Source organism: Nomascus leucogenys, chromosome 8 (genome assembly GCF_006542625.1).
Source record: "Nomascus leucogenys isolate Asia chromosome 8, Asia_NLE_v1, whole genome shotgun sequence".
In the NCBI taxonomy this organism is placed as follows: Eukaryota; Metazoa; Chordata; class Mammalia; order Primates; family Hylobatidae; genus Nomascus; species Nomascus leucogenys.
The window spans coordinates 113,692,980-113,712,967 of NC_044388.1; the positions used below are offsets into that span (position 1 = coordinate 113,692,980).

At 45.0% G+C, this 19,988-nt stretch overlaps 1 protein-coding gene across 23 annotated transcripts in view; it reads left to right on the forward strand.

Moving 5' to 3' along the window:
• The window catches only part of CACNA1B (calcium voltage-gated channel subunit alpha1 B), a 243,343-nt gene that overhangs the window by 40,194 nt on the left and 183,161 nt on the right, over positions 1-19,988 (forward strand). For all 23 annotated transcript variants that reach the window (XR_004031497.1, XR_004031498.1, XR_004031496.1 and 20 more), the window contains one exon: positions 287-477. Coding sequence is in view for 19 of the 23 variants with exons in the window: in XM_030818353.1 (XP_030674213.1) it covers positions 287-477 (191 nt within the window). In the remaining 4 variants the exon portion in view is untranslated. The remainder of the gene's footprint in view (positions 1-286; positions 478-19,988) is intronic.

Below are 19,988 nucleotides of genomic sequence, written 5' to 3' on the forward strand. Positions count from 1 at the left end.
TGTTTTTGGTTTTAAGATGAACCATCAAGTGATGGTGGGCAGGTTCCAGTAGGGAGGGAGAGGCTGGCGGTTACTCTCTGAGCTGGTCTCTCCTGAGCTTGGGGGCAGCAAGAGGCGATGCCTGATGCAGATTCGAGGAAGAATGGTGGGAAGTTGAGGGAGGGTTTCTGTTGGTGGCTGGTTCCTGCCCACTTGCTGTGAGCTCTCCAGAGCCCAGGAATCCTGGTGGGGATTGGAGAGCTTGGTATTTCTGAGCTCTGGGTCTGCTTCATTCTCCTTCTTGCAGATGCAGAGCCCGTGGGTGACTTCCCCTGTGGCAAGGAGGCCCCAGCCCGGCTGTGTGAGGGCGACACTGAGTGCCGGGAGTACTGGCCAGGACCCAACTTTGGCATCACCAACTTTGACAACATCCTGTTTGCCATCTTGACGGTGTTCCAGTGCATCACCATGGAGGGCTGGACTGACATCCTCTACAATGTGAGTGGTGTCTTGGCCCTGGGCCTGAGGGCGGGCCCTGGACCTCCTGAGCTGGTGCCTCTGGGGGTCCATTTAGGGGGGCCCTTCTGACCTCAGAGCCTCTGCCCAGCCCTAGGCTCCTCCCTGCACCCCTAGGATGAAATACAGGCTCTTTCCGGCAGATGACCCACCCAAGGGTCCACCACAGGCAGCCTCAGCTCAGACTCCTGAGGTGGGTCCTCCTGGAGTCGACTCCTTCGTGAAAATAAAGCAGAAGGCTGAGTGGTGGAGGTCAGAGAATAAAACTCCAGAGGAGATGCTGCTGTTTCTGTTGGCAAGGACGATAGTAGCACTGCTAGCTACTCTGGGTTAGGCCCTGTGGGAAGTGTTTTATTCCTGTTGATTCCTCTCAGGAACCTGTTGCACAGATGATGAGGCTGAGTTGTGGAGAAGCTGACTAACTTTCTCCAGCCCGAGGACCATGGGCAGCTGTTGCTGTGCCACCCCCCTAGGGTCTCTGTTGGAGTCGAGGGCCAGTAGGGCTGCTGGGCCTCCCGTCCCCAGGCTGCCTGGCAAAGGTGGTGAGCTGCGGAGCAGGGCCGAGGCCCCCGAGACCTTCCTCGGTCATGCAGGGATTCTTAGAGTGGAGCCTGTGGCTTGTGCGTTTGTTTCCTTCATGCCGAGTCTGTCTGGTCCTGTTTCCTCTTTGGTCCCCTCGCTCTCATCAGGATGCCGGCCTGTCTCCGCAGTTTACGGCAGCCTGGGTTTGGTGGCCATGATTGAAGTTGAATATAAGGGTTGGGGGGGTGCCTGATGGCCCAGCTCCCTCACGTTGCCTCTGCCTGGGTCCCTTCTTGGTGGAGTCTCCCATCCCCCCACCACCGACTCTTGAGCAGATCTGCCTCTTCCCTGCTGCTCTCTGTCCCCTCTGTGAGAGCCCTGTGAACTACCAGGGCATGAGAATAATTAAGTTAGTACTTGAGGGGCTGTGGGAGGTGGAGAAGGGTCAGGCGCCTGTGGGCCAGGAATCTGGGAAGGGTGCTAGGTTTTGAGTAACTAGAGGATGTGTTCCCCTCAGGTGCTGTCAGGGTGGGGAGGGGGCCAGAGTGCAAGGCGCTTTCACCTAGAGCTTGTCACTTGTGCCCTGGGGTGAAGCTTGGTCCACGTGCGCCTGGGAGCCTGTGCCTCTCTCCCCAGCCTCCAGCAGCTGTGCTCATGAGGGCTGGTGGCATGATGGTGGACAGGTCCTGGGGAGAGACTGGGGCCCTCTGTCCTGTGCCTCATGCGTTCATGGGGACAGGGGTGGGCATTCAGCAGGCATTTGCTAAATACTTATTGAGCTCGTTTATCAAGCTCCTTGAACAGGCAGATGGCAGATGAGGGGTTAAGGAAAAGCCAGCACAGGGTCCATTTGAACCAGATTCCTCCCCGAGTGGGAGTTGTGTCTGATGACAGGCTTGTGTGATTGAGGGAATGAGGAACAGGACAAAGGCGGTGATGAGGAGCTTGGCTGTTCTCTCCCTGTAGCCAATCAAGGAACAATTCCCACAAAGACAGGCCCTAAAAATAGCTCTGAGCTGGCTGCATTCCTGCTGGCCCCACCCAAATGAAGGACTGTGTGACCAGGTCTCCACAGCCCTCAGTGTCCACTGTTACTTGGCCAGGGGCCGCACATGACTCAGATTCTTCTGCCTGGGTCTCTGCCTCCTGCGGGAGGGGATGGGCAGGAGCTCCATCCTGGGGCAGGTGGCACTGGCCAGGAGGGACCACAGAGGTTTCAGCCAGCATGTGTTTCAGTAGGACCCAGTGAGCGCTGGCTCCGCTTGCACAGTGGTGAGCAGAGGCATTCGACACGTAAGGGCCTGGACAGTGGCGAGTGCCATGAAGAAAACAGAGGATGAGGAGCAGGCAGTGACTAGTTACAGGGTCCTGGGAGGGCAAGGCCTGGTGAGGTCTAGAAACCAGACATGCAGGTGCTACGATACCTTGGAAGCTTAGCCGGGGCAGCAAGATGCAGTCATGGCAGTGCCTGGGGCTGGCGCCACACAGGGCCCCAGAGCAGGTAGCCAAGAACTGACCAGTACACTCCTCCACATTAAGGGCATACAGGGTCGGTCGCTGGAGATTAGACAGGAGTTTTGAAGAGGATCCTTTGGAGAGAGCGAGAGCCTGCCCCTCACCTCCAACCCAGTGAGAGGGACTTTTGTGGCCCCTCAGATATATGCTCCTTCAAGCAATGACATCTGGGTTCTTTGCGGGCGGAAGCCTACAGCCTGCAGTAGGGGTGGAGGCAGGGAGATGGAGAGCTCATGTTGGGAGCAGGGGTGGGGGTGTGAGCAAGAGCGGGCAGCCAGGACCGGGTGAGTGATGGGGTCTCAATAGAGAGCATCTGTTCAGAGTGGATTGCTGAAAAGCTGGTGGCAGTGGGTGGGGCAGCGTGGGGGCTCTCCAGCTGGAGGAGAAATGGCTTTGTCTGTGCCTGGAAAAGCAGGCGGAGTCTAATGGAGCTTTGGGAGAACACACGGATGAGCCTGGGGAGAGACGAGTCGGCATTAAATTCCTGTTAGGTCCAGAGAGGTGAGATCATCTCAGGACAGCACCGCACGAGGAATAACAACTGTCCCTTCTCCCTCCCGTGCTGTGACAGTGTTGAGTCAGCAGCTCCACAGCAATGCTGGGTACAGAGGAGCAAAGAGGGGCCGTGTCTTTCTCTCCCACTGAAAGCAGCCAGCTGTGGCAGGCCAGCCAGCAACAGTGGGTATTGTCAGGGTGAATCATGTCAGTTTGATGACCAGCTGAGACTGAGGCTGGACACTTTCTTTTTTTTTTGAGACAGAGTCTTGCTCTGTCACCCATGCTGGAATGCGATGGCATGATTTTGGCTCACTGCAACCTCTGCCTCCTGGTTTCAAGTGATTCTCATGCCTCAGCCTCCTAAGTAGCTGGGATTACAGGCACGAGCCACCCCATCCAGCTAATTTTTGTATTTTTAGTAGAGACGAGGTTTCGCCATGTTGGCCAGGCTGGTCTTGAACTCCTGACCTCAAGTGATCTACCTGCCTCAGCCTCCCAAAGTGCTGGGATGATAGGCATGAGCCACCATGCCTGGCCTGAACACTTTCAACTGCCGAGTTGAAATTGTGTTTTCCACTTGAAAGTGGCTGTAGAACTTTGCCTTACCCAGGAGCTGTCACAATGGTCATGGGCTTGTCCAAATTGTCATCTAGGGGCATGGGAAGGATTTCTCCAATGACTATGTTTGGAGGCTCAGTGGAGGTAAATCATGTTGCTTTATGATTATGCACATATGATTTGCTTATGTTCATTATACTAGTTCCGTGAAGATCCAAGTTTGAAAATGTTCAGATCCATAGCTGCATTTTGATGCTAGCACAAACAGGCCTTGCTCATAGAGTGGATGTGAGAGAAGGAGAAGTCTCAACGATGATGTGACTTAAGGCACTGAGAAAGGTGATGCCATTTACTAAGAAAGGGAGAATCGGGAGCAACGAATTTACTTAGTTTTGTTTTAGCAGAGGGTGGTGGCGGAACTCCAGGATTCTGTTTTGGCTCTGCAAAACTTTAGATAACTATTTTCATACAAGTGGAGATCTTGGATGTGTAGGTGGGTGTTTAAGAGGGAATTCAGAGGGAACAGCAGGCTGAGGATGAGCATTTGAAGTACTTGACTCATGGACAGTGTTAAAAACTATGTGAGAGGATGAGATCACCTGGGTAATAAGTGCAGATGGAGAAAAGAAGGCCCAAGGCTGAGACTGGGGAGAATTCCAGCACTCAGGTCCAGTAGGAAAGCAGGAGCCATGAAAGAGATGGGCTGGAGCTTTTAAGGGGGCAGGAATAACACCACGACCACACAGCATCCTGGGAGCAGAGTAAAGCGTTTGGAGAACATGATCAGCACCGCGACTGCACAGCATCCCGGGAGCAGAGTAAAGCGTTCCGAGAACATGATCAGCACCGCGACCGCACAGCATCCTGGGAGCAGAGTAAAGTGTTCGGAGAACATGATCAGCACCATAACCACACAGCATCCTGGGAGCAGAATAAAGTGCTTGGAGAACATGATCAGCACCACGATCACACAGCGTCCTGGGAGCAAAGTGTTTGGAGAACATGATCAGCACTGCGACCGCACAGCATCCTGGGAGCAGAGTAAAGCGTTCGGAGAACACGATCAACACCACGACCACACAGCATCCTGGGAGCAGAGTAAAGCATTCGGAGAACATGATCACCTGGGCCAGATGTTGCTGGAGGTCAAGGAAGATGGGAAGCCCAGACTGTTGCATTTGATAAAATGAAGGTTGTTGGTAAACTTGGCAGGGGCGTTCTCAGTGGTGGGACGATGCCCTGGAATGCGTGGGTTACAGGGAGGAGGAGGTGAGGAAACCAGGGTGGCACCCGCAGATGACTCTCCGAGGGAGCAGAGCAGTGGGAAATAACTGCAGGGAGACAGGGGTTAAGGGAATGGGCTTTTAAAAAATTAAACTTTTAATTTAAGATAATTATAGATTCACATGCAGTAGTGAGAAATAAAGAAATAGCTCATGCATCCTTTACCCTTTTCTCCCAGTGGTAGCAACCTGCAAAATTATAGTCAGGGTCACAGTCAGGATACTGATGTTGATACATCAGTATCAATGATGTTGACACAGTGAAGACGAAGAGCATTTCCATCCCTGCAGGGGTCACTCATGCTGCCCTTTCATGGTCACACCCGCATCTCTCCTGCCCTCGCCCCCTCCTTAATCCCTGGCAACCACTAATCTGTTTGCCATATCTACAGTTTAGTCATTTTGAGAATGTTACGTGGACAAAACCATACCAAATGTAACCTTTTGGTATTCGCTCTTTTCACTCAAAATTCTCTGGAGGTTCACCCAGGTGTTGGTAGCATGTTTCTTTTCACTGCCAGGTAGTATTGCGTGGTGCCAGGTGGTATTGCATGGTGCCAGGTGGTATTCTGTGGTGCCAAGTGGTATTCCATGGTGCCAGGTGGTATTCCGTGGCTCCAGGTGGTATTCCGTGGCACCAGGTGGTATTCTGTGGCGCCAGGTGGTATTCCCTGGTGCCACGTGGTATTCCGTGGTGCCAGGTAGTATTCCGTGCTATGGCTGTACCATGGCTTGTTTAACCGTTCACCTGTGGAAGCTTCCAATTTGGGGTTATTATGAATAGAGTTGCTGTACATGTTTTTGTGCAAACGTAAGTTTTCATTTCTCTGGGATAAATGCCCAAGAGTGCAAATTTCTAGTTACAGTAGTTACATGCTTAGTTTTTTAAGAAACCAAAGCTTTTCCAGAGGGCTACACTCTTTTACGTTTCCACCAGCGGTGTGTGAATAATTCAGTTTTTGTGCATTCTGGCCAGTGTTTGGTGGTGACACTTTTTTGTTTTAGCCATTCTGATAGGGGTATAGGGACACATCACTGGTTTTAATTCACATGTCCTAACAGTGAGTGGTGTTGAGCATCTTTCTGGACTTATTTGCCACCTGTGTATCTTTGGTGAAATGTCGCTTCATATCTTTTGCCCATGTTCTGTTTGAATTGTTCTTTATATATTCTAGGAACTGGTTCTTTGTTATATATGTGGTTTGCAAGTATTTTCTCCTAGTCAGTAGCTTATCTTTTCAAACTTTTCACCTGGTCTTTCATGGAACAAATGTTTTTAAAATTTGATCGAGTCCAGTTTATCAATTTATCCTTTTGTGGATTGGGCTTTTGGTGTCAACTGTAAGAACTCTGCCTAGTCCTGAATCCTGAAGATTTTCTTTTTTCTAAAAGTTGTATTGTTTTATATTTTACATGTAAGTTTACAATCTATTTTAGGTTAATAAAAGTGTGAAGTTTTTGCCTGCCTGCCTGCCTGCCTGCCTGCCTGCCTTCCTTCCTTCCTTCCTTCCTTCCTTCCTTCCTTCCTTCCTCCCTCTCTCCCTCCCTCCCTTCTTTCCTTCCTTCCTCCCTCCCTTCCTTCCTGTCTCCCTCCCTCTTTCCCCTCCTCCTTCCTTCCCTCCCTCCCTTCCTTCCTGTAGCTCCAACACCACTTGTTGAAAAGGCTATATTTCCTCCATTGAATTGCCTTTGTACCTTTGGCAGAAATCTGCTGGACATATTTATGTGGGTCTATTTCAGGTCCACGTGTCTTTCTCTCTGCCAATACCACGTAGTCTTGCTTACTGTAGTTATCTATATGTTTTGAAATCAGGTTAGACTGATTCTTTCCATTTTATTCAATTTGGGAGAATTGACATCATTACTATGTTGGATGTTCCATGTCCAATCACAACATGTTATTTCTCTTCATATATTTAGATCATGTTTGATTTCTTTCATTAGCATTTTGTAGTTTTCAGCATACAATATACATTTTGTTAGATTTGTAGCTATTATGTTTTCTTAGTTTTTTTGAATGATTCTAATGTGTTTTGAGCACCCCTGGAGAAAGTGGGGTTGTAGTACTAGAGTGTCCAGCAACCCTGCCCTCACAGGGGATGAAAGGAAGCGGACCTTGGTGTTGACAGTGTACCCTTCATGGGATACTTGGATTACTTGGCAGGCAGCCAGTGCCTGGTTGTCCCACCTGTGACCAGGGGGTTCTTGATACAGGAAGCTTGTTTATACTGACAGACATCCTTGTGGCTCTTGTCTGACCCATGTCTGGTTTGTGCCTGACCAGCATTGCAGTGTTGGGAGCCCATCCTAGTTCCCCAGGGAAAACCTGGTCCAAGGGTAGCCCTGGTTCTTCAGATGGAAGGCACACATTCAGTCACCACCACAACAGGAAATAAGTTCAACGATGTATTACCTACAGATCCTGGCAAGGAGGGCACCGTGAGTGAGGTGCGCCATCCTCCCTCCCCAGGTTATCTGAGGCAGTAATGAAGAGTCAGAGAGGGACAGAGGGAGGCAACTGGCCATGCTAGGGAATAGGGTGTGGGTCCCTTTAAAGTTGTGGGCAAATGCCTGAATGGTCAGTTTAAAGGAGGCAGCAGAAACGTGGAGTCTGCTAGGTGGGAGAGATGCCTCTAAGTTCTTATCTCTGGCCACGTTTTGGGTGTGGTGTTCTAACACCTAGGCAGCAACCTTTGCTGTGTTGTTCCCATTAGAAAATGGTATTGTATTTTAAATTTCGGTGTCCATGTGTTCATTACTAGTATATAGAAATACAATGGACTTTTGTATGTCGATCTTGATCATTCGACCTTACCAACTCCCTTATTAGTTCTGGGAGATTTTTTTGTAGATTCCTTGGGATCTTCTGTGTTGATAATCATATTTGCTAACAGAAACAGTTTATTTCTTCTTTCTTTTTTTTTTTTTTTTTTTTTTTGAGACGGAGTCTCGCTCTCTCACCCAGGCTGGAGTGCAGTGGCGCGATCTCGGCTCACTGCAAGCTCCGCCTCCCGGGTTCACGCCATTCTCCTGCCTCAGCCTCTCCGAGTAGCTGGGACTACAGGCGCCCGCCACCACGCCCGGCTAATTTTTTGTATTTTTAGTAGAGACGGGGTTTCACCGTGGTCTCGATCTCCTGACCTCGTGATCCACCCGCCTCGGCCTCCCAAAGTGCTGGGATTACAAGCGTGAGCCACCGCGCCCGGCCAGTTTATTTCTTCTTTCTGATCTGCTTTTTTTATTGTGCTAAAATGCGGATAACATAAAAATTTACCATCGTAACCATTTTTTTTTTTTTTTTTTTTTTTTTGAGACGGAGTCTTGCTCTGTCGCCCAGGCTGGAGTGCAGTGGCGCAATCTCGGCTCACTGTAAGCTCCACCTCCCGGGTTCACGCCATTCTCCTACCTCAGCCTCTGGAGTAGCTGGGACTACAGGCACGCGCCACCACGCCCAGCTAAGTTTTGCATTTTTTTTTTTTTTTTTAATAGAGACAGGGTTTCACCATGTTGGCCAGGATGGTCTTGATCTCCTGACCTCGTGATCCGCCCGCCTCGGCCTTCCAAAGTGCTGGGATGACAGGCGTGAGCCACTGTGCCTGGCTTCCTTTTTTCCTTTCTTTTTTTTTTTTTTTTTTTTTTTTTTTGAGACGGAGTCTCTCTTTGTCGCCCAGGCTGGAGTGCAGTGGCACTATCTTGGCTCACTTGCAAGCTCCGCCCCCCGGGTTCAAGCGATTCTCCTGCCTCAGCCTCCCGAGTAGCTGGGATTACAGGCACCTGCCACAGTGCCCAGCTAATTTTTGTATTTTTAGTAGAGATAGGGTTTCACTATCTTGGCCAGGCTGGTCTTGAACTCCTGACCTCGTGATCCACCTGCCTCAGCCTCCCAAAATGCTGGGATTACAGGCGCAAGCCACTGCGCCCAGCCACCTCCTTCCTTCTTAAGTAATATTCCATTGTATGTATGTATGACATTTTGCTTATCCATTCCTTTGTCAATGGACCATTGGGTTGCTGCCATGTTTTAACTCTTACGAAGAGTGCTGCCGTGAACACGGTTGTATGAATATCTCTTTGAGACCTTGCTTTCAATTCTTTTGGGTATATACCCAGAAGTGGAATTGAGGGATCATATCATAATTACATTTTTAAGTTCTTGAGGAACTGCTGTATCGTTTTGCACAATGGTTGTACCATTTGACATTCCCACCTTTTGGTGTGAATACACATGCATTTCCATTTCTCCACATGCTCACCGATACTTGTTAATTTCTGTGTTTTTGATAGTAGCAATTTTAATGTATGTGAGGTGGTATCTGCTTGTAGTTTTGATTTGCATTTCTTTAATGATTAGTGATGTTGAGCATCTTTTCTTGCGCTTATTGGCCATTTGCATGTCTTCTTTGAAGAAATGTCTGTTGGAGTTCCTTGCCCATTTTCTAATCTGTTTTTTTGGTTGTTGTTGAGTTTTAGGCATTCTCTATATATCTTGAATATAATCCTTTTCAGATATATGATTTACAATTTTCTTCCATTCTGTGTGTGCCCTTTTTACTGAATTGATGGTGTCATTTGATGCACAACATTTTAAAATTTTCATGAAGTCTAGTTTGTCTGTTTTTTCTTTTGTTGCCTGTACCTTTGATGTCATATCCAAGAAGTTGCTGTCAAATCTAATGTTGTGAAGCTTTTGAGCTATGTTTTCTTTTAAGAGTTTTACTTTTTTTAGGTCTCACATTCAGGTCTTTGATCCATTTTTAGTTAATTTTTGTATATGATAAGGATCCAGCTTTTTCTTCTTCTTCTTCTTTTTTTTTTTTTTTTTTTTTTTTTTTTATAGGCAGAGTTTTGTTCTTGTTGCCCAGGCTGGAGTGCAATGGAACCCGCCTCCCGGGTTCAAGTGATTCTCCTGCCTCAGCCTCCTGAGTAGCTGGGATTACAGGCACCTGCCATTACGCCTGTCTAATTTTTGTATTTTTAGTAGAGATGGGGTTTCTCCATGTTGGTCGATTGGTCTTGAACTCCCAACCTCAGGTGATCCACCCACCTTGGATTTGCTGAAAAGACTGTCCTTTTACCATAAAATGGTCTTGACGCTCTTGTCAAAAATCATTTGGCCATATATGCAAGAGTTTATTTTGGGACTCTATTCTATCCCCTTGGTCTGTGTATCTCGATCTATGTGCATTTTGCCTTATGGCACTGGCTAGAAACTTCAGCATTATGTTGAGTAAGAATGGCGAGAGCTGACATACCTGCCATGCTCCCAATCTTAGGAAAAAGCATTTGATCTATCACAATTAAGTATAATGTTAGCTGTAGGGTTGAGTTGTTGTTTTTTCTTTTGAGGTAGATGCTGTTTATCAAGTTGGGGCAGTTCTACTCTATTCTATTCTTACTTTTCTGAGAGTTTTTGTTATGAATGGGTGTTGAATTTTGTCACGTTTTTTCTGCACTGATATGATCATGTGAGTTTTCTTCTTTAGTCTGTTAATATAGTGAATTACATTGATTTTTGAATATTGAACCAGCCTTGCATTCCCAGAATAAATCTCACATGGTCATGGTACCTAATTCTCTTTATGTGTTGCTGAACTGTATTTGTTAGCATTTTTTACTAAGGAGTCTTACACTTATATTCATGAGGGATTTTGATCTGTAATTTTCTTGTCTTTTTTTTTGTTGTTGTTGAGACGGAGTCTTGCTGTGTCACCAGGCTGGTGTGCAGTGGTGTGAACTTGGCTCACTGCAATCTCTGCCTCCTGGGTTTAAGTGATTCCCCTGCCTTAGTCTCCCAAGTAGATGGGACTACAGGCACCCGCCACCATGCCTGGCTAATTTTTTGTATTTTAGTAGAGACAGTGTTTCACCATGTTGGCCCGGATGGTCTCCATCTCCTGACTTTGTGATCTGCCCGCTTCAACCTCCCAAAGTGCTGGGATTACAGGCATGAGCCCCACCGTGCCCGGCCTGTAATTTTCCTTTTTTTGTATTGCCTTTGTCTGGTTTTGGTATCAGGGTAACACAAGCTTCATAAAATAAATCCGGAAGTATTTATTCCTCCTCTGTTTTCTGGAAGAGATTGTATAGAAATGTGTTATGTCTTTTAAAAATGTTTGGTAGGATTCTACTGTGAAACTCTCTGGGCTTAGAAATTTCTTTTTGGAGATCTTTTTTTAAATAACTTTTGTTGCAATATAATCTGTGTACCATAAAATTCACCATTTTAAAGTTTACAGTTTACAGTTCAGAGTTTTTTGTATTTTCAAAAAGTCGTGCAGCCATCATTGTTATCTAATTTTAAGCATTTTCATTAACCAAAAAAGAAGCTCTGTATCCATGAGCCATCAGTCCCTATTTCCTTATTCCCACAGCCTCTGGCAAGCACTAACCTTTCTGTCTCTGTAGATTTGTCTATTCCAGACATTTTATATAAATGGAATCATACAATCGGTGGCCTTTTGTGTTTTTACATCCACGTTGAAGCAAGTATTGGTATTTTATTGTCAAGTATGATTTCATTGTGTATTTATAGCATATTTTGTTTATATTTCACGAGTTGATGGACATTTAGATATTTCCACTTTTAAAAATTATGACTAATGCTGCTATGAACATTCTTGCACAAGTTTTTGCAAGGAATATGTTTTCATTTCTCTTGGGTATGGACCTAGGATTGGAATTACTGGATCATAGAACTCTATGTTTAACCATTTGAGGAACCACCAAACTGTTTTCCATAGTAGCTGTACCATTTTATATTTATACCAACAGTGCACAAGGGCTCCAGTTTCTCTGCATCCTTACCAGCATTTGTTGTCTGTCTGAAATTTTAACCATCAGGCCAGGAGTGGTGGTTTATGCCTATAATCTCAGCACTTTGGGAGGCTGAGGTGGGAGGATCACTTGAGCCCAAGAATTCGAGACCAGGCTAGGCACCATAGCAAGACCCTGTCTCTACAAAAATATTAAAAAGTTAGCCAGGCATGGTGGTGTGTGCCTGTAGTCTCAGCTACTCGGCAGACTGAGGTGGGAGGATCACCTGAGCCCAGGAGTTGGAGGCTGCAGTGAGCCAGGATAGCACCACTGCACTCTAGCCTGTGTAACAGAGGGAGACCCTGTCTTTAAAAAAGTAATAATAAAACTAAAAAATAAGATAATTTTCACCATCTTAGTGGGCATGAAGTGGTATTTCTGTTCAGTTTTGACTTGCATTTCTAAAGTGACTTATTTTTATTTTTGGGACAGGATCTTACTGTGTCACCCGGGCTGGAGTACAGGGGCATGATCATAGCTCACTGTAGCCTCAATTTCCTGGGCTCAAGTAATCCTCCCACCTCAACTTAGGAGAGTAGCCAAGACCACAGGTGCACACTGCCAAGCCTGGCTAATTTTTAATTTTCTTGTAGAGATGAGGTCTTCCTATGTTGCCCAGGCTGGTCTCAAGCTCCTGGGCTCAGGTGATTCTCCCTCCTCAGCCTCCGAAGTAGCAAGGACCGCACGCGCATGCTACCATGCCTGGCTAAGTTTTTAAACTTTTTTTTTGTAGAGGTGGGGTCTTGCTATGTTACCCAGACTGGTCTTGAACTCCTGGCCTCAGGTGATCCTCCCACCTTGGCCTCTCAAAGCTCTGGGATTACAGGCATGAGCCACCACACGCGGCCATTGTTGAGCATCTTTTATGAGCCTATTCATCACTTATATATCTTCTTTGAAGAAATGTCAGCTGGGCGCAGTGGCTCACGCTGGGGGTTTAGATGATTATTTAGACTTCCTTCTTTTGTGAGGTGGACATGTAGATCTATATGTTTTCCTTTGGCACTGCTTTAGCTGTGTCCTACAATTTGATGTATTGTCTCTTCACTTTCATTCAGTTCAATGTATTTTTAAATTCTCTTGAAATTTCCTCTTTGACCTATGAGATTATTATATAGAACTGTCTTGTTTACTTTGTGTTTGGAGAATTACCTGTTATCTTTCTGTTATTAATTTCTAGTTTGATTCTATTGTGGTGGGAGAATAACACTAAACAGAAAGAATTTTAATTTTAAATTTGTCGATGTTTGTTACATGGCTCAAAATATGGTCTATTTTGATATTTATTTTGTGGGCACTTGGAAAGAATGTATATTCTGCTGTTGTGTGCTGTATGTACAGATGTTGATTGATTCTGTTGGTTGATGGTGTTGTTGAGCTCTTTTATATCCTTGCTGGTTTTCTGTCTATTCTACGAATTGTTGAGAGAGAGGCGTAGAAGTCTCCAGCTTTAATTGCAGATTTGTCTGTTTCTCTTTTCAGTTCTGTCGGTTTCTGTCTCACTTATTTTGCAGCTCTGTTGTTGAGTATACACATATTTAGACTTGCTGTTTTTTTGATGGATTGACCTTTTTATCATTATATACATGTTTCCCTGTGTCTTGGGTAATTTTGTTTTACTGTGAGGTTTGCTTTATCTGATATTAATCTAGCCACTCCAGTTTAAAAAAATTAATCTTTGTATAAATCTTTTTTTATATTTTACATTTTTTTTGGAGACGGAGTCTCACTGTCACCAGGATGGAGTTTAGTGGTGTGATGGTGTGCAATCTCAGCTCATTGCAGCCTCACCCTCCCACACTCAAGGAATCTTCTATATTAGATAGTATTATCTGGGGAGGGTCTTGACTACGAGTTGTCCAGGTTCTTGGCGGTTTGAACAAAGAATTGCACAAGATGCACAAAGCAACAAAAGAATGAAGAAATGAAAGCACAGATTTATTGAAATGAAAGTAAATTCCATAATGTGGGATTGGGCTCAGGTAAACGGTTCAAGAGCCCTGGTTACAGAATTTTCTGGAGTTTAAATACTCTCTAGAGGTTTCCCATTGGTTACCTGCTTACACCCTGTGCAAATGAAGACCAGGCCCACTACCGTTCTGATTGGTCATGGGAGGCGACCAATCAGTTACTTTCCATTTTTCATCTGCGATACAGTGGAAAGGGGAGTAGCCTCTTCTTTTGTTACCTGGATGTGGAGAGGTAGAGTTTTCATTTTGATTCAGTTCTAGGAAGTCAGCACAAATCGGCCTTAGGATCCCTGCCTCCAGACCCTATTCTCCTGCCTCATTTCCCCTGAGAGATGTCATCCCCATCATCTTTATAGGAGGCTGAGGGACTGATGGTCTTTCTTCAGTTGATTTGGGCACAGTTCCTACCTATTGGGGATCATGGAACTCTCACCCTGCTCTGTCTAGTGGAGACAGGGTAGTTGCTGGATGGTGGTGTCTTTACCTGGAACTGGCTGGAAACCTTGTCTCATGATCATCTGAAACTTGATGGTCTCTGGGCAAGAGGAAATTAATTTGCTTAAGAGATTTAATGAACATGGTCCAAAAACCAAGGCAAATATAGTCATTAGTGATGGGCTGGCTAGAGGAAGGAGCCATGCACCTCAACTTAGCATTTCTGACCAGGAGCCCCATGACTCAGACAGCTGTTGTCGTATCTTAGGGGCCCAGTCAGCTAATTTCCAGGCAGCATCCCTTACTAATCCTGATTAGTTGACATAAAAACAGCATTTTTCCTCTAGAAAAAGACATAAGCCAACTTTTTAAGCAGTTAGGAGATCCAGTCCCCTTCAATTCTGTAAAGCGACTGCTGCCAAGGAGTCTGTCTGATTTTGTATGGCGATGATACTTTGGGCAATGTCTTCTGAGCCTTCCATAAAATCCTTGGACAAGTTGGTGATAGGATAGGGAGATTGCAAGCCTGCTAACTCTGGTTTCTACTCTTGCTGTTCTTCCTAGCCCGACCAAAAGGGGTTTGAGTTGGATGGCTCATTTGTGTCTGGTGGTTGCAGTTAAAGGTATAATGAGGAATTGGTTGTTGGGAGCTACATTAATTTTGGGAGCTAAATAACAAGTTACAGGTTCCAGTCCAGTTGGCTGGTAAGTCTAAGTAGGAACTGGTCCCACACAGGAAAAAGGCTCCTTGTTTTTCAAGACAAAACTTGTTTTCTATGGTGAACACATGGGCTAGCTTGTTGTTTTCGCTTTCCCATATGGTTGAGGTCTCTGCTAAGGTGGCCCTGGTTAAAGGCTGGAAAGGACCTTGGGAAGTATCCTGAGTTGCCCCAGCAGTTCTCTTTTCCCAGTGGAGGTAGTTAGGCTTAGTGTCCAGTAACTATCACCCAAAGGTATTTTCATACTGGGGAACCAAAAGGCAACTAGACCTCTCAGGATTAGTACATTCTTCACAAGGGAAACCGTGAATGCAGCTAGTGGGCCTGCCTTGACCGTACTTAGACTGTCCATCCTTTAAAGCCCTTAACTAGGGATGGTTTCCATGAAAACTGTACAGGTTATCTAAATGATGCAGTTTGGGTAACTGTATAGCTTACGTAATCGGGTGAAGGATTAACTTCCAGGGTGTAGTTGAATTGATGACTTTATTTTATCTTTATTTTTATTTATTTATTTATTATTATTATTTTTTTGAGATGGAGTCTTTCTCTGTCGCCTAGGCTGGAGTGCAATGGTGCGATCTCAGCTCCCTGCAACCTCCACCTCCCAGGTTTGAGCGATTCTCCTGCCTCAGCCTCCTGAGTAGCTGGGACTACAGGCACTTGTCACCACACCTGGCTAGTTTTTTGTATTTTTAGTAGAAATGGGGTTTCACTATGTTAGCCAGAATGGTCTCAAATCTCCTGACCTCATGATCTGTCCGCCTCGGCCTCCCAAAGTGCTGGGATTACAGGTGTGAGTCACCACACCGGGCACATTGATGACTTTTCAAGTTTCCAAGGACCAGACCAGAATTTTTGCTTCTCTTAATACAAAGTGGCACCTGGAATTTTAGCTCTATGTACATTTATATTGGGCCCAAATTGGTTTCTGAGGGGATGCAACTCCAGAAAGGTTGCTCAGATGGGATTGGAGAAGGTTTACTGCTCATTGTAACCCTTGTCATTTCCATAATTTTGAATTCATGTATGTCATCCAGGCTCATTAGTTTGAAGAGAGTTCCTCCCTTGTAGTTAGGGTGATAGGTCATTTCCTTAAGGGCCCAAGATTGGGCTGGGATCAGGATGGCAGTATATTTAGATGATGATGGAGATAAACAAAACCAACAGTCCTTTGCCAGGGCTGGGCTGGTGGTATTTAACAGTCTTTGTGTTAAATTTAAAGTTCTTAATAAATACCCAGAATCCTCTAATTGCTGGAGGGGTAAAGGGAAGCTCTGTTATGAAATAAAGCTGATTGCTAGTAACGCGTGGTTCCTGCATACACAGGCTGTGGGTGACCATTATGGAACAAAAAAAAAAATTACTTATTTGTTATTTTGTCCTATAGAATGGGAACTCTAGGGGGTGGATACCTATGCTGTCAGGAACACTTGTTATAAAAATGAATTGAAACACTTTAGTTAATTATTACAAAGGAAGTGATTCCATCCATTTTCAATAAAACAAATTGTAAAAATATAAAAAATAGCTACCAATATCCAGCTGATAAGTATGCAACAAAGACACCAAGGAAAGTTGGTAGGCATTTACTTATTTTTCGGCTGTCTTTTAAACAGGTACTTCACTGTTCCCACAGGTTCACAGGTGTAGTGGCTGATGGGAACTTCAGGTTCCAGGTCCAGGGCTTCAGGTATTGCAGGCTTGACCCTGGAAAGATGGATACAACTACCTAATCCTAGTACTTTGACTGCAGAAGGCATGGCCAGCACCACTGAAAATGGTCCCTTCCATTTGGGTTGCAATAGTTGAGCAGGTGATCCCTCTTTCCATGTTTTAACAAGTACCTGATTTCTCATTTTGGAGATAATGGCAGACGGGAGGCAGGACTAGATTGCAGTTCCTACTCGGATGGCCAGAGCAGCCTGTGGAGGCTTGTATCGTGAACTTTTGCTCCAGAATGACTGCAGAAATAAATCAGGAAAGCCAAGAGAACCCATAGACCCTCTGAAGGAAGTGGATTGCTCCAGCAGGACCTGGGAGATACCCAAAATGCTGTGCTGGTATCCACGGCTGAGAGACCCACAGACAGTTCATATCACAGGACTCTGTGCAGACAACCCCCAGTACCAGCCTGGAACCTGGTAGACTTGCTGGATGGCTAGATCCAGAAGAGAGACAACAATCACTATAGCTCAGCTCTCAGGAAGCCACAGCTTTAGGAAAATGGGGAGAGTACTACCTACATCAAGGGAACACCCCATGGGACAAAAGAATCTGAACAACAGCCTTGAGCCCTAGACCTTCCCTCTGACAGAGCCTACCAAAATGAGAAGGAAACAGAAAACTCTGACAATATGACAAAACAAAGTGCCTTAACACCCTGAAGAAATCCCACTAGCTCACTAGCAATGGGTGCAAACCAAGAAGAAATCCCTGATTTACCTGAAAAAGAATTCAGAAGGTTAGTTATTAAGCTAATCAGGAGGCACCAGAGAAAGGCAAAGCCCAATTTAAGGACGTCAAAAAATGGTACAAGAAATGAGGGGATAAATTTTCTTTTTTTTCATTATACTTTAAGTTCTAGGGTACATGTGCACAATGTGCAGATTTGTTACATATGTATACATGTGCCATGTTGGTTTGCTGCACTCATCAACTCATCATTTACATTACGTATTTCTCCTAATGCTATCCCTCCCCCAAACCCCACCCCATGACAGGCTCCGGTGTGTGATGTTTCCTGCCCTGTGTCCAAGTGTTCTCATTGTTCAATTTCCACCTATGAGTGAGAACATGTGGTGTTTGGTTTTCTGTCCTTGCGATAGTTTGCTCAGAATGATGGTTTCCAGCTTCATCCATGTCCCTACAAAGGACATGAAATCATCCTTTTTTATGGCTGCATAGTATTCCATGGTGTATATGTGCCACTTTTTCTTAATCCAGTCTATCATTGATGGACATTTGGGTTAGTTCTTAGTCTTTGCTATTGTGAATAGATAGTGCCACAATAAACATCTGTGTGCATGTGTCTTTATAGTAGCATGATTTATAATCCTTTGGGTCAAATAGTATTTCTAGTTCTAGATCCTTGAGGAATTGGCCACTGTCTTCCACAATGGTTGAACTAGTTTACACTCCCACCAACAGTGTAAAAGCGTTCCTATTGCTCCACATCCTCTCCAGCACCTGCTGTTTCCTGACTTTTTCTTTTTTTTCTTTTTATTTTTTTGACAGAGTCTCACTCTGTTGCCCAGGCTGGAGTACAGTGGCACAATCTTGGTTCACTGTCACCCAGGCTGGAGTGCAGTGGCGCGATCTTGGCTCACTGTCGCCCAGGCTGGAGTGCAGTGGCATGATCTCGGCTCACTGCAAGCTCTGCCTCCTGAGTTCACACCATTCACCTGCCTCAGCCTCCCGAGTAGCTGGGACTACAGGCACCTGCCACCACACCCGGCTAATTTTTTGTATTTTTTAGTAGAGACAGAGTTTCACCATGTTAGCCAGGATGGTCTTGATCTCCTGACCTTGTGATCTGCCTGCCTCGGCCTCCCAAAGTGCTGGGATTACAGGCATGAGCCACTGCGCTCGGCTGTTTCCTGACTTTTTAATGATCGCCATTCTAACTGGTGTGAGATGGTATCTCATTGTGTTTGATTTGCATTTCTCTGATGACCAGTGATGATGAGCGTTTTTTCATGTGTCTGTTGGCTGCATAAAGGTCTTCTTTTGAAAAGTGTCTGTTCATATCCTTTGCCCACTTTTTGATGGGGTTGTTTGATTTTTTTCTTGTAAATTTGTTTAAGTTATTTGTGGATTCTGGATATTAGCCCTTTGTCTGATGGATAGATTGCAAAAATTTTCTCCCATTCTGTAGGTTGCGTGTTCACTCTGATGGTAGTTTCTTTTGCTGTGCAGAAGCTCTTTAGTTTAATTAGATGCCATTTGTCTGTTTTGGCTTTTGTTGCCATTGCTTTTGGTGTTTTAGTCATGAAGTCCTTGCCCATGTCTATGTCCTGAATGGTATTGCCTAGGTTTTCTTCTAGGGTTTTTATGGTTTTAAGTCTGACATTTAAGTCTTTAATCCATCTTAAATTAATTTTTGTATAAGGTGTAAGGAAGGGATCCAGTTTCAGCTTTCTACATATGGCTAGCCAGTTTTCCCAGCACCATTTATTAAATAGGGAATCCTTTCCCCATTTCTTGTTTTTGTCAGATTTGTCAAAGATCAGATGGTTGTAGATGTATGGTGTTATTTCTGAGGCCTCTGTTCTGTTCCATTGGTCTGTATCTCTGTTTTGGTACCAGTACCATGCTGTTTTGGTTACTATAGCCTTGTAGTATAGTTTGAAGTCAGGTAGTGTGATGCTTCCAGCATTGTTCTTTTTGCTTATGATTGTCTTGGCAATGCGGGCTCTTTTTTGGTTCCTTATGAGCTTTAAAGTAGTTTTTTCCAATTCTGTGAAGAAAGTCATTGGTAGCTTGATGGGGATGGCATTGAATCTATAAATTACCTTGGGCAGTATGGCCATTTTCACAATATTGATTCTTTCTATCCATGAGCATGGAATGTTCTTCCAATTTATTTGCATCCTCTTTTATTTCGTTGAGCAATGGTTTGTAGTTCTCCTTGAAGAGGTCCTTCACTTGAGGGGATAAATTTTCAATGAAATAGAGAGCATAAATAAAAAACAATAAAAACTTCAGGAAACACTGGATGCACTTAGAGAAATGTAAAATGCTCTGGAAAGTCTCAGCAATAGAATTGAACAAGGAGAAGAAAGAACTTCAGAGCTCGAAGACAAGGTTTTTGAATTAAGCCAATCCAACAAAGGCAAAGAAATAAGAATAAGAAAATATGAACAAAGCCTCCAAGAAGTCTGGGATTATGTTAAATGACCAAACCTAAGAATAATTGCCGTTCCTGAGGAAGAAGAGAAATCTAAAAGTTTGGAAAATGTATTTGGGGAAATAATCAAGGAAAACTTCCCTAGCCTTGCTGGAGACTTAGATGTCCAAATACAAGAAGCTCAGAGAACACCTGGGAAATTCATTGCAAAAAGATCATCGCCCAGGCACATTGTCATCATATTATCTAAAGTTAAGATGAAGGAGGCCGGGTGCTGTGGCTCACGCCTGTAATCCCAGCACTTTGGGAGGCCAAGGTGGGTGGATCACCT